Source organism: Acipenser ruthenus, chromosome 27 (genome assembly GCF_902713425.1).
Source record: "Acipenser ruthenus chromosome 27, fAciRut3.2 maternal haplotype, whole genome shotgun sequence".
NCBI classification, from domain to species: domain Eukaryota; kingdom Metazoa; phylum Chordata; class Actinopteri; order Acipenseriformes; family Acipenseridae; genus Acipenser; species Acipenser ruthenus.
In genome coordinates this window covers 5,172,284-5,187,007 of record NC_081215.1, presented here as the reverse complement: position 1 = coordinate 5,187,007, position 14,724 = coordinate 5,172,284, and the positions used below count along the sequence as shown (strand labels likewise).

General features: G+C 43.8%; 1 protein-coding gene across 10 annotated transcripts in view; it reads right to left on the bottom strand.

The window, feature by feature from the left end:
• LOC117432308 (rootletin-like) overlaps positions 1 to 13,617 on the bottom strand; it is a 35,411-nt gene extending 21,794 nt beyond the window's left edge. Inside the window, exons 1-13 of one of the 10 annotated variants that reach the window (XM_059002169.1) lie at positions 13,450 to 13,617; positions 9,011 to 9,143; positions 8,534 to 8,673; positions 4,877 to 4,927; positions 4,287 to 4,361; positions 3,804 to 3,995; positions 3,465 to 3,548; positions 3,142 to 3,242; positions 2,493 to 2,658; positions 2,143 to 2,249; positions 1,584 to 1,811; positions 840 to 936; positions 140 to 244 (exon numbers count right to left, since the gene is read on the bottom strand). In XM_059002169.1, coding sequence (XP_058858152.1) covers positions 140 to 244; positions 840 to 936; positions 1,584 to 1,811; positions 2,143 to 2,249; positions 2,493 to 2,658; positions 3,142 to 3,242; positions 3,465 to 3,548; positions 3,804 to 3,995; positions 4,287 to 4,361; positions 4,877 to 4,927; positions 8,534 to 8,668 — 1,341 coding nt within the window. In that variant the 5' untranslated portion in view covers positions 8,669 to 8,673; positions 9,011 to 9,143; positions 13,450 to 13,617. Of the gene's footprint in view, positions 1 to 139; positions 245 to 839; positions 937 to 1,583; positions 1,812 to 2,142; positions 2,250 to 2,492; positions 2,659 to 3,141; positions 3,243 to 3,464; positions 3,549 to 3,803; positions 3,996 to 4,286; positions 4,362 to 4,876; positions 4,928 to 5,308; positions 5,613 to 8,533; positions 8,725 to 9,010; positions 9,144 to 10,980; positions 11,430 to 13,449 lie in introns of those variants that run through there. The other 9 variants (XM_059002161.1, XM_059002162.1, XM_059002164.1 and 6 more) reach the window with 9 other exon arrangements.
• Between the last annotated feature and the right edge of the window lie 1,107 nt (positions 13,618 to 14,724).

Genomic DNA, 14,724 nt, shown 5'->3' with positions numbered 1-14,724 from the left:
TGCCCCCTTTCCTTATGTGACATCACAGAGTGTTCCTTGATCCTTGTGTGATGTCACAGTGCCCCCCTAACCCTGTGTGATGTCACAGAGTACCCCCTGTCCCTATGTGATGTCAGAGTGCCCCCTGTCCCTTCCTCACCTGTGTGATGTCACGGAGAGCCTGCTGCAGTACTTCAATCTCAGCTCTCAGCGCCTCCACCTCCTCCTGCTCTCGCTCAGCCTGTTCCTGGGAGAGACTGCCCTCCTGCAGGGGGCAGGCAGGGTACTACATGAGTATGAAGCACCAGGGATAGGGGCTCTATGAGCGAATCACGAGTTTGACACCTGAGGTCTAACATTCATTTGGTTTATAACTCTTTCTTTTCAAATATTAAATGCATCTTCTTTAGAAGGATTGTGACATCACTGGTGATGTAACAATTCAAAGCATCAGGACTGCCTCTTGAGCTAAGTGAATGTGGGGCCTTTATTCAGACATCTTGCTTATAAAATATCATGCAGAACAACTGGCCAGGACACGTTATTCTTTATATAACCCTTAAAATGGGTTTGCACAATTCTGACTGCCAAAAATGGTTCCACAATCCAGAGTAATTTAATTTACTATATTGAAATTAAAAAATGAACTTCAAACCCATAGAGGTCACATTTGCCATCAGAAACAATAAGAAATTATAACCAATTAAAAAAAAAAGTGTGTGTATTATAGTACTGTACTACTACAGCAGAATACAAGGGTTTACATTGAAATAGACTACTGTAGTACTGATTCTAACGAAGGGAGCAGAGCAGAGAACTTCATGTGGACCAAGCTTCAGCCTCCCCTCTCCAGTACTGACCAGGGCTTCCAGCCTCTGAGTTAGAGAGGTGCTGGATTTCTCCTTCTCCTCCCCCTGGGTCTTCATCCTCTCCACCTCCACCATCAGCTCTGTAATCCTGCAGAGAGACACAGAGAGAGAAAAGTTCAGAGTTACAAGTGATCTAGAGTAAAACAAAAACTTTCAGAAATAGGGGCCAATTATTATAGGATTGCAACATGCAATACAGAGTATGGCAGGTCATTTTGATGGTGGTTATTCTTGCTATTTTAGATTGGTCAGTTTGTTCAGTTTTAATTTTGTATATATTTTATTGATATGGTATAATTGACATATTTTAATTATATATTTTATCTCAGCAGCCAATATAGACAAATGTATTCCTCGCCAAAATTACCTGCAATACTATAGAAAGGATGAACAGGAAACAATAATGCGAATGTCCTGTAGGCACAACAACTTTGTAGTGGTACTGCATAGCAACCATACTGCAGTCAGAAAGTAACATTACTTCATTGTCCAGCCATAGCAATGCATTAGCAATAATATATGTAGAATAATTTCAAATACACCCAACTTCAAAACTCCCATTCATAGAACACAAGGAAAAGTCAAGTAGACACGTTTTGGCCACTGCCTTTGTCTGTTTGATACACTGATGAAGACACTAGCTGAAACATTGGTCTACTTTACCGTATTACTCAGGATACATGCAATGCTGCTGTAAATCGGCTGCAGTGTATTTTCGTAGGGCTGGGTTCTTACCTGGCGTTGAGCTCTGCTTTCTCCGTGTCACATCTGGCCTGCATCTGGATCATGTCTCGCACCTTGTCACGCAGCTGCTCCTCCAGCTGTGCCTGCCGGGCGCTCTGCTTGTCCAGCGCCAGGGTGGAGGAGCTCTCGCTGGCTCGCAGGTTGGCACCCAGGTTGAGACAGGAGGCGTGGGCGCTGCGGGAGGCCTTGGCTAGCTCGTTCCGCACCTCCGAGAGGTCCCTGCGGGCGAGGGAGGGGGTTAGACTGGGGCAAACTGCAACCACAGCATGCAGAGGCACAATGAATTCCCTTGTATCGTTTCATTGTGGTAAAATTCTGAAGTTAATCTACGTCTTTGTGATATATAATAAGTCAATACGTTGTGTGTAGCAAGTAAAACCCTCGTCCAAACTGCATGAGATAATTTCTTAGCAATAGGAAATATACTACACATGATGTAGTATCTTATAAAAAACTCATGCTTTTCCCACAATACAATCTTCAACAGAGTGAAGCTCAGAAAACCCTCCCCCACTGGTCTCCGGTCTCCAGCCCCTCCCTTCCCCCTCACCTCTCCGTGGCGCTCTTGAGCTCACAGATGTGCCGGCGGAAGCCCACCACTTGTCTCCACAGGGCTAGCAGGCGGCTGTGCTCACTGCTGAAGTAGGTGTGGAAGGACTGCGGAGGAAAGCACACACACACTCAACAGTGGTGTGGCAATTAACAGCTCTCTGCATTTACAATACGCAGCCACAGGGAGGCACTGTGTGCTAAGTAAAACTTTTTGCTTTTTTTTCAGCTGAAGTGAAGTCAATTAATATGTAATGGCAACTATTAGGTTTCAGTACAAACTTGAACGACTTGAAAAAATATTTGCATTTGTATGTTAAGCAATATCTCAGACATGCTGTAAAGCCCCACCTCCTCCTCTCTCCTCCAATCAACCTCCCTCTGCTCCAGCTCCTCTCGGGCCTTCGTCCAATCAGCAGTGAGTTTGCGGATGTCCTCGCTCAGTGCCTGATTGGCTGAGTTGGCCTGGTCAAGCTGCTCCCGGAGCATGGCATTCACCTGGGCGAGGCTGGCACTCCTGAGGACGGTCAAACACGCAGTCTCACAGACAGACAGGTACCAACCAATCTCTGACACAAGCACTGCATTTACAGCACATATATTCTAATATTTTAATATTATTCTGTACACACTTTTGACCTACATTAACTATATCTTCAGAATAAGGCAAGTAGCATACAGACTGTATACATGTATTCTAAATATTAACGTTCTTTGTGGGTCTTTCTTTGGCCTTGATAACCAAGCGAAAGTTTGGAGCTAATATGAGTCTGGATAAGCTCCATGCCAAGTTCTTGGTACGATAACCAAACCAGAGTCTCCTGAAAATTAATCTTCCTGCTACAGTTATTTTAATAGTTTTACCACATTAGAGTGGAAAAACTTTTGTGGCCAACCATTTTGATCAATAGAAGCTAAACTAAGTAGCTGAATATCCTCAGGCATGGCCAATCACAGCCGCTCTTGGCAGCCCCAACCAATGCTCTGGAGTCCCGCCTACCTCTGCTGCTCCTCCTCCAATCGGATGAGTGCATTCTCCAGGTCGTTGCTATGCTCCTCCTCTTCGGGACGAAGTCGGCCGGTGGAGAGGTCCAGGCGACTCTGGAGTGAGAGACACCGCTGTCCAGAATTGTCTCCAAACAGGGTTTGTGGCAGTGGAAACCACTGAGACTCCTCCCCTCCCCACCGAGACCCCTTCCCTCTCCACTGAGAGCCCTCCCCCTCTCCACTGAGGCTCCTCCCCTCCCCACTGAGGCCCCTCCCCTCCCCTCCCCACTGAGGCTCCTCCCCTCCCTGGGAAGACCCTGCCCTACAGCCACTCACAGTCATGCAGTGCTGCTCCAGCTCAGTTGATTTGTCCAGCACAACCTGCTCAAGCTCCCCACACTTCTTCTTGTACTGCAGCACCTAAGGGGAACAGGACACAGTGCAGTCCAATGAATCTCAGCATGATTTCCTGCCACTGCAGATTATAGGTCAAGAGGCAGACTATTTAAAAAACTATGAACTTCAGCACTTCAGATTCATTCAGGGGATTTGGTATATCTAAAATGTCTAATCATTTTTAACATAGATGTGTGGGGTATTTTAAGTGACACAGGAATCCTTTTGGGAGCCAGTTTGAATACTCAGTGATTCTGAGGGATTTCTTCTGGTCAGTACCTTGGCCTGTAGTTTCTGTACTAGCTGGGCCTGCCTCTGCTGCCCCTCCTGGTAAGCCTGCAGCTTGCGTTTGTACGCAGCCTGCTCCTCGTCCAGCCGTCTCCGCAGCTCCATGTTCTGCTGAGCCAAGCTGCGGCTCTCCAGGGACTCCCGGTCTCGCTCACCCGTCTCCACGCGCAGGGTCTGCTCCAGCTGAGAGAGACAGAGAGACACCTGGGTTAAAACCAGAGAAAACACCATCGTGTGATGAATCCCAAGCAAAAGTATTCTTTAGAAGGTCCGAAAGACATGTGGCTGGACAAAATATTAGAACACCATCATTGGGCAGCCAGGAAGACACTGATTCAATGCAATGTCCCCAAAAATGTTTAGTTGCTCTTCCTAAAGGAAATTGTCCAGGAACCAAGACCCAGAAGTACTTCACTTTTGATGATAGCCAACTCCTTAAATCGCTCGCTCTCCTGAACAGAATAATACGCTTACCAGAGGACTACGTGGCCTTAGCTCTGCCCCATCAGCACCCAAATCTCCACACTGCCAGCTGATTGGCTGTTCCAGCTTCCGGGTTTAGCAGAACAGAAAAGCAGAGAATGCATTCAGAGGAACAGAAAGAGACGAAACTGAGACAGCAATAAAAGATGAGCGACTGGAAATGGGCATGCAGACAGGTCCTATATACAGGCAGCTATAGAAGCACAATCTTGTCTGGAAATCCGATATGCATGGTGCTGCTCCGGCTACTACATGCAAGTGTAAAACTGGGCAAATTCATACCTCTGGGGTTATATTCATGAACACCATGTGATCAAGATACTGCTCCAAACAGTGCTCATATCACTCTCCTCATAGAAATTATTTTTTAGTTCTATGGGGTGTTTAGTGCATGAATTTCCTAATATATACAGAAGAGCATAGCAGTCTCACTGTACATTTCACAGGGTGGTGACCATGTGCTGGCATTATACATCCTGGTAGACCTACAAAAACCAAACTTAACTCATAGTTAAAGTGTCTGGACAACAGTGAAGGGCTTCAGTCACAGAAAGCTGACACTTCGCACTCTAAATACCCACATCTGCGTTTGTCACAGCATCCTCCCCCTTCAGACGCAAAGACTCTTCCAACTGCAACAGAACAACACACAGCATTCAGGATACGGCTGTCATGTATCTCAGCCCTAGAAATAGGGAGAGTCTCCCAGCCCTGAGATCTGAACCCCAGCCCTAGAGAGAGAGTCTCCCAGCCATGAGATCTGAACCCCAGATCTAGAGAGTCTCCCAGCCCCGAGATCTGAACCCCAGCCCTAGAGAGAGTCTCTCATCCCTGAACCCCAGCCAAGAGATGAGGCATGTTTCCCAGCTGGGATCAGAAATACATTTATTGGTTATTTATTAAGGTTCATTGGCAGAGTTTGAATTTGCGACTGCCCTGAAAGGGTTAAAAAGTTGTAAGCACGGCCTAGTTTCCACGGAAACACCTCAGGCCTAGCTAGCCTCTGTACTTGCCCGCTCCACCCTCTTCCGCACGTAGAGCCTGTCCTCAGTGGCGTCCTCTTCGGAGGGGCCTGGGGGTCCCAGAGTGCCCCCTTCACTCGCTCTCCCCTCCGCCATTCCCCTGACCAATTCCTTCACAATCACAGATCCCTCAGTAAATCTCCTGCCTCACTCTGCATGCAAGTGTACAGAGGCAGCAAGATACAGCAATCTCTCTCTCTCTCTCTCTCTCTCTCTCTCTCTCAATGAACAACAGGCAAGTATTGCCAAAGCTACAATAACTCTAAACATACATTGACAATCAGGCAGACAAATGTTTTGACAAAACAACTTCAGTTATAGTTTTATCTCATAACACAAGTACAAATACATAAATAATTAAATAAATGCAATTGAATAAATACTGGTGAGTAGCGCACTGTCACTGGTTAAACCCTGTGTTTGTGGGGGTAGCTCCAGGAATGTCTTTCTTTGTGAATTGGTTTCCCCATTAAACCCATCTCCTCCCTCTCCAATAAACCCAAGCAGTTCAGTCCCTCTTGCACAAAGAGCCCTGCACCATTCAAGGAAGTGTTTTACATCTCCATGGGCGACTGCCGCCATAGCAACTGGCCACTTGGTTCATTCTAATAATGGTTGCTATAGTGACAGGCCAAGCTGGGAAGCCTGCTGCTCCACCCAGCTATCCCCTCTATAGAATCACATTAAAGCAGAGAGATGTGGTGCATTGGATTTGCTCCAAGAGACACATACACACAACATATTAACTTATAGGATGTATCAAGCTCTGGTGTAATGTAACTATTTATTTGCAATCTTTAGACTCTTTGAAAAAACAAGCTGAAAGAATGTATGCATGAGAAAGTGAGAAGGGCAGTGAGGCAGGCAGGGAAAGACTGTGTCCCGACAGTCAGCCGACGTCTCTGAATCAGGAGGGATTAACATGAATCCCCCCCACAGATCGGCCGTTGTCAAATGAAAGCATTTTCGGTTTTGCCTTTCCTTTCCACCGGCAAGCCCCAGAAACAATACAAGCTACAGCTAGGGCTGTAATAACAAAACCTACAGCAGCACACTGAATGAGAAGTCAGCTAGTATTAATACACTGAGTCACAGAACATTAGGAATGATTTAAACATCCAGGGTGCAGAAAACAACACCTCAAAACAAATGTCCAGGAAACCAGAAGCTAAATGAAAACTAGACAAGTGACTCAAACCCTTAATAGCTATTCAGCTACCAGAACTGTGAAATACCAGGCACTGCACGCACCAGCATTGAGGAGCATGAGGAACAACATCGAACAAACATTTCATAGACTATAGAAGGGTCCCAAAATATAGCCTTTAATCCGAGTCAGAGAATGAGGGCTTCAAATGTTTCGGTCAATGGTTGGTTGAAAAAGAGTAGATCACAGAGGAGTAAGGCATGCCCTGTTCATAGAGGGATTATGGAAGCCCAGGATTTTTTATGTCAGCTTCAATATCTGCTGTATCGGGCTCCCGAGTGGCGCATCCAGTAAAGGCGCTCCGCGCGGAGTGCAGGATGTGCCCTATAGCCTGGAGATCGCAGGTTCGAATCCAGGCTATGTCACAGCTGACCGTGACCGGGAGTTCCTAGGAGGCGGCGCACAATTGGCTGAGCGCTGCCCGGGTAGGGAGGGTTTAGGTCGGCAGGGGAATCCACGGCTCACCGCGCATCAGCGACCCCTGTGGCCGATGGGGCGCCTGTGGTTCTGCAGTGGAGCCGCCAGATCTGTGTTGTCCTTCAGCACTATAGGTCTGGTGGCATTGCTGTGGATCTGCAGTGCGAAAAATGACGGCTTGGCAGGAGCACGTTTCGGAGGACGCGTGTTCCAGCCGCCGTTTCCCGAGTAGGCGGGGGGGTTGCGAGCGGTGAGCCGAGTATACAGATAATAATTGGGCATACTAAATTGGGGAGAAAACCGGGGTAAAAAAATTGGTGACGACTAAATTTATAAAAAAAAAATAAAATAAAAAAAATAAAATATCTGCTGTATCTGAGATGAGGTGGTGTTTAAAATTTTTCTAAATTAGCACACTCCCTCTCTAGCATTACTATACTGAAAACGTATGCTAAGCAATCACTGAAGACCAACAAAATCATAAATGATGATTAAAAAACTATTTTCTGGATCCAATCATAAAATGATAACAACCTCTATCAAGCACCACAATAAAAATGAGACTTGCTACTGGTGCATCAGTAATGTGTAAAACACCTTCAAGTATCTAACTGTTGCCTTGCTCCCCTTTCTGAAAGCTGTTAGGATTCAGTGTTTATCTCCTGCCCAGAAATGGCTTAAGCTACCTTATCTTGAAGTGAAACAGCCAGGAGGCTGATCTAGCTGGCCTGACATCTTCGCAGCTTTCTCTTTATTATTACAATCTCACCCCATTACCAGCTGTGTCTCTGCACACTATTCTGGGCCAAGCGTGCATCACATGGGCTGAGATTCATAATAATAATCAAGGAGTACAGGATAACTACCTTGAGTTTCCTGAGTCCCAGCTCACTACTAAGAAGTGAAAAGAGCCAATGGAGACATGACTTCCATCTCCACCAAAAATGAGTAATATAGTCAGGTTAAATACTTGTATACATTTCAGCTAGGTTCAACTATTTAATAATATCCAAAACCAATACTTTTTGAACCTGCCTTCAATTAAGGGGGAAGGGGGTTAAAGTTTATTCGGTGTAACCTAGGAGACAACAAATGCCACGAATGGATGGCATTCGCGAAACACTTCAGGAGACTGGGTTTGCACACAGGGAATCTGCAGCAATTCAAATGCTTGCTCTGCCACCTCAGAGCTGATTTATTAACGGGCAGGTCCGGACAGGCCTGCAATGAGCTGTACTGTGGATGAGGGAAGCACCTCCATACCAGACTGGCGTTCAAGAACAGAAACTTTTACTGGCACTCCTGCATCTTCTATATTACAGTGACAAGCCTGTTTAGTACTGGCCAGCAGGATACTGCTCTGTAATGATGTAGGCAATTCTGGAGCACGGTATACTGGTATTTTCTGTTATATACTGGTCCGCAGTGGCCTGTGCTGGTCTAGGCTGATCTGGATAGTGGTATGCTCTGTTATATACTGGTCTGCAGAGGGCTGTGCTGGTCTGTACTGTTGTAGGTCAGTCTGGATTTTTGTACAGTGGTATGCTGTTCTATTCTGGTCTGCTCTGCTGTGTGTGTGCAGTGGGACTCACCCGCTCGCTGATGGCGTTGTATTTGATGGCCAGTTCATCGCGCTCGGCTCGGCTCTCAGCCAGCAGGTCCTCGACCCGGGACAGCTCCTGCTGGAGGATCCTGTTCTCCTCCTGGAGAGAGATCACGGAGGCCATGGCTACTGGAGCCGAGAGTGAGAGAGCAGGACGAACAGTGAGATCTGCTACTGTACCTGCGCCAATACATGATTTAATAAAGTCCTTTTGACAATTTGAGTGTGAGTTTGTTCAAGAAGGCAGGAAGAGTGAGAGTGAGAGTGAGAGAAAGGGTGAGGGCTGTGTTCATAAAGACTTAGTGTGCTGGTAAATACTGAACATTACATACATTTACTGCATAACACATGGATTTATAGTCACAATTAAGTTTTATGAATCCTTTCAAACACTCAGTCATAATATATATTGGTACTAAATAGAGACTTAGTGTAGTGCGATAGAGAGAGAGAGGACGCCACTCACTGTCCTCACTCAGGTTCTTGGTGACGATCTCTCTAATTCGTGCAGGCAGCGGGGTGGGCGGGGAGTCGTGGGCGTCGCCTCGCAGGGTGAAGCTCTTCTCGTCTCCTGACGACAGCACGCTCTCCTCCAGCCTCTGAGAGAGAATAAACACCATGACACACACAGGGAACCTCAACCAGACCAGTTGGGCTGTAACATGATGCATGATGGTCTTCGGGTTGCTATCTCCAGGCTAATGATTGAATGACAAGCACAAAAACAAATAAACTATATTTGAATTGCTTGCACTTGTTGGCCACTTTATTAGGAACTGCCCCTAATATCGTGCTGGGCCATCATTTACCCTGATCATAGCCTTGACATAAATGGCACAGAATCCACAAGGTGCTGGAATGCGTCTTAAGGATTCAGTTGATCAAGTTCATCCCAAATGTGCTCAACTGGATTCAGGGATTGTGGTGGCCATGGAAGACATCTAATGTCTGTCATACTCCTCAGCTATTCACACACAATACTGGAATTGTTAGACACAGTGTATTATTGTCTAGAAAACAGCCAGCACCAGGGCAGCATTGATGGGTGGACTTGATCTGCAATGATGCTGAAATAAACTACAACATTCAGCCTTCCAGAGTAATCAAGGCTCCCAGGGTACACCAGGAGAACATGCCCCCGACCAGGGCAATGCCAAATCCAATCGGGTAGACAGGTCCTAATAAAGTGGCCAGAGAGTACCTATAAATACTGAAATGTGTTTAAAGTCTACTGCAGTGGACTCCAAAGTGCATTCGGCATTATTCCTGTATTTTACAAAAGGAACACTTATGAAGGGTATTCCAACGATTTGGAAGTGTGCCTACGTTTGTTAAAAATGGTGCACACTGTGTACCTTGTGAGATGTGACCCAATGCGCTCAGGCGAAATGTCATTAATAAACTCCTGCTGAAGTAGCAAGAATAAACAGTTCTGACTCCACTCTGAGTTCTGACTCTGAGTTCACAAGAGGGTTTATAAGTAATATATAAAATACATTAGGTCCTTCAATGGTTTAACGCCTAAAGAATCACACCCCCCCCCCCCCCCCCCCAATTTTTAAAGTCGTATATTATATATGTATATGAATAGGCCCGTTAAAATGTAAATACTTTTTTTTTTTTTAAAGCGAGAAGGCTGGCACGCTTGTTCTGTATGCGACAGTTTCACTGGCTATCATTCAGCACCCCGCATTGATTACACCTGTTACATTGTTTACCAACACGTTCAGAGAAAGCGTCACCTCAGGAAGTCTCACAGCAATTGTCTGTTTGCTCATGAAGGCTGGTGTTAATGTCACTGTCAATGCCTGTTGCTGGGTTATTTAAAAACAGATTCGTGGACATCAATATTATTTTATTAACAAAGCTTTGTGAAGAAGACCCTATTGACTGGTTAGCATACTGGACATTACCGCGGGCAGCCCAAGAGATCAGAGCTAATCGGGGTCTATAAAATTAGCTGTACATGACATAATAAACGAGTTTGTACTAAAGATTCATTCTGAAAAATAAAACCGTTAATCAAGTCAAATTCGGACTGCACTGCAAGTCAAGTTTTTAAAAATGAAACACTTGACTACAGAATATAACCCCATTCGTGTTTTAGTGTTTTGTGAAATTAAAGCAATTAAAAAAAAAATACTGAAATGTGTACCGCATTATACACAAAAATCGGTATAGTTTTTATTATTATTATTATTATTTCAAATAAATATCAATAAAATCCTAATAATGATAATAACTATGTTTATACAGTTTACTGTTCTTCACATGCGTCGCATCCCATGCATGGACACATAAATGCGAGACTGGGTTTATTACTATAGAACTATAACTTAAACAGAAAATAAAATGCGTTATTACTGTATTATAGATGTGATTATTTACTGCAATAATAATGCGCGCGTGCTGTAAAAAAATAAATACACCACAGACCTGAATAACGGCTTCTAGTTTCAACTCTCCCCCGATTTTCGACTGCGGATCTCCAGAGGCGCTCATTTGAGAACGATAGCTGAACCATGCAGTCCAACAAGTTGCATGCAAATTACTGTTTGACAACGTTTACTCCAAGTACGCAGTCTTCAACTCAACACCAAACGGGAGCATACAAATTCCACATTGCATATCCCGCGGCACAGACACAGGCCGGGATTATGAGAATCATACGACCTGTGGTAACTACAATAATTCTTTATCACATATACTGGAAAATAAATGTTTGATGCATATATTCCGTCGATAATTTGTAATGTCTGCTTAAATGTGTATTTTTTATATATACACAGTCTTGCACTGATCCTCCTACTCAATTAAACACCGATGTTATAGTGCAATTTAACAGGGTCCTCTTGCTCGCTGCTTGCCTGCACGCTGATTCTGCAGACAGGACAGATTAGATTTAAATCCCCTGTCCTCGCGGCTGGTCCAGGGCAAGAGGGAGGGGCCTCGAGCAAAAATCACGCCCAAACGACTTGGGGGTATCTCACCGTGGGGTCCTAGACGCCACGGGATTCTTTCGCTGTGTCTTTACAATAATAATAATAATAATAATAATAATAATAATAATAATAATAATAATAATAATAATAAAATATAGCGGGGGGGGGGGGAGAAATTAAATTTAAAGAAAATAAGAACGCTTCTTAAGCACTAAGAAAAAGAAAAAGAAAAAACATTAACAAACTTTCACAAACACACTCCCTTGTCCTCAATTGGAACACGTCACAGCTCAGCAGAGAAGCAGACGGTGAATCTGAATATACAATAGCAAGTAGCTCACTCCCCCTCTATAACCTGAAAACCACCTCTCCACAGTTACTAACACATCTTTTCACTTAGCTCTCCAGTAAAAAGTGGTCAGGCTGTCACCCCAGAACAGATCGCAGAGAGCGGTATTTATTGCAACAGCCATAACACACTATTCAATAGTAGTGTAGGCAGGGCCACCATGGGGATCAGTAGGGAGCTCGTTCTAAAGAGGTACTGGGGTTGAATTCTGCAGAAAGTCTGCTTTTGAGAATGGCGCGTACTGTGCTTTTGAAACTGTTCCTTCAGTCATTTCTGCAGGACGCAAAGCACATGCCAACCAGGCCCTCTGTCAATGTCCATCAGATCTGCTGTCTTGACCATCGTCACTGAATCTGACTTGATGCAGGGAGATATATATTACAGAATATATTTCAGAGATGCTTTTGACGGGAGAGATGCAGAATCGGAAGTGTTTCTAGATTATGAATCATTGTTGGGCGTGACAAATGGCGATCTCTACAAAAACCGTTACAGGATAAAAAAAATGCCCTGCTCAGATTACACATTCCAGCAGGATGCCATGAGCACGTGTTGACAGATGACGTCTGCACAGCTGTCCGCAGGAAACCGTGCTTAATAAAAAGTTCTCGAAATTCGTTACACTAATTCACACAGCCAGTCCAATTTTTAACGAGGGCAGAAATACATTCCTCTGTAAATAACTATGTTGAAGAAGTTAATTGAGCTTTATAAATTGAACTAATGATCATGAGAATGTAGGGAGTTTCCTTAATCCCTTCAAATAATCTCTGCTCACATCCGGCATGTTTATGTAAATATTTATTTAAAATGAAGTAAAACCCAGAATTTGTAAACCAGTTGGGGAAGTCACAGCACAAAAGAAAACAGAAGTGTAAAGTAGATAAACATCGATACTAGTTATCTGTTTTCAAACGCTTCAGGTCCAATTTTAAAAAAAATAAAATAAACGCTTTTGAGATTTTTATTATTAAAACGCAAAACTTTAAAATCCAGACGTTTCTTGTACGAAAACATATAATACACATAACGTACTTAAATACAACCTAACCATGAACCCCATATTTTTTCATAACTACAGCAATTTACAAATTACATTGTATGACCATTAATAATGTTATGACGTAAATCACTCCAAATTATTAACCGCTCACGTGCAGATTAGTAAAACGCAATCATATTGATCCCTTGATACTTTACGGAAGCAATTTCTATATATAAAACACCCTCAAATCGATATGTAAATAAATACATATGCTGTTTTATTTTACATACAACATCCAGCTCAATATTTCACTTTAAAATCAACATACTTTTCACACTTGCCATCTGCCAAGGTAACCTGGCTAAACAGACAGTAAGCAACACGGTTGTAACTTTTACTTCTCAATTAGCGCACTGTCCACCTGCAACAATTACTGTACGTGCAGTTTAGCGACCTGCCTTTAAGAAAACAAGCAAACTCGAAATACGTGTTTCCTCCTGCACAGTTCAAGTCTTTGCATCCTGGTTGCTTTCAATTAATTTCCAGGCCAAGACAGAAACATTTCCTTTGTTTTTCTTGGTGCAGAATTTGGTTTCGTTTTCGTGATCATAAATTTGTGCAAATCTTACCTTAGTCTTTGGTATTTATTTCCTCCCAAACTCTCCCCAGTATCTTCTCATGTTTGCCGCCGTCTGGGTTTTTAAAAAATCCTAACTGTGTGTTAGCGCAAAACATGTTTGAGCGTTGCAGATTGGATGGGCTTTTGCATTGATTCTGCGGAAGGAGGGGCGACGGGAGAGCAGCGCTTGTTGTCCCCTGGACCCCTTTTAGGGTTTGTATTTACCAGCCAGTTGCACGCTCTGAGGGTGGAGCTAGACTATCCATGATTTTGCAATATAAAACCCCAACCATTGTGAGACGCAGCCAGAACAATATCTAAATTGTTCGTTTTGAGAAGCGGAAAACAATACAGTTGTAGAACGAGAAATACTGCGTCAGCCCTAAGGACATGGATACTATGGGGAGTGTACAGCACTGGCTTGCTATTTGCAGCTCTGTCAAAGTACACATTGTAAGTACTGTAGTTATGAACTGTGTCTTGTACTCCACGTAAAACAGGCGGATACTGAAGTATTCTGTACATAGTAACGTTTCAATGCAGTACATTGTAGCAGTGCTGCATAGGACTATCTGAATATTCCATTAAAAAACGTGCTGCGGTAGGAGCGAATGCCATTGCAGTACATTTTTAATGTAGTCAATATATAGTGTGATTAATACACAACTTGCAGTAGTACTGTTGTCTAACTGTGTCCAAAAGACTATCGTCACCTCTGCGGCCGAGAAAAATAAAATGTGACGATGTAACAATCCAGCAACTTGACCATAGTCGGAATATAAAAATGTAGTTTTCTAGTTCTGTTCAGTACTGGTATTTTCTCACCAGCAGTATTGCTGATTGTACAACCACTGGTATTATTTAATTATTCCAGCTTCCTGCAGCTCAGCACTGTACCCTACCCAAAACTTGGGATATCCTGCCTTACTTCCTATTTCTGTTTATAACTTAGTACGCGAATAAAAATAGACCAATGTTTGTGATGTACAGCTATCCGGCCATTCGTTACATCACCTGACAGAATTAACAAAGTCGAATTAAACCTACTGAATGCAACATGTCTCAGTTAAAATCCTCGGTGATGCAATATTTTTGGCCATAGCTCTATATCTTAAGACTCAATCACAAAGGTGTATGCTGAGGAAGCACGAGCTGAAACATTTTAAAAGTTACACTGTAGGTATCCGTTACTTACTGTATGTTCAGCACTCTTGTTATTTTTGCACAGCGAGTTCAAAGCTGCAGTCCTTGTGCTCAGTCTAAAGCTCTCTCTGCAATCCTGTTC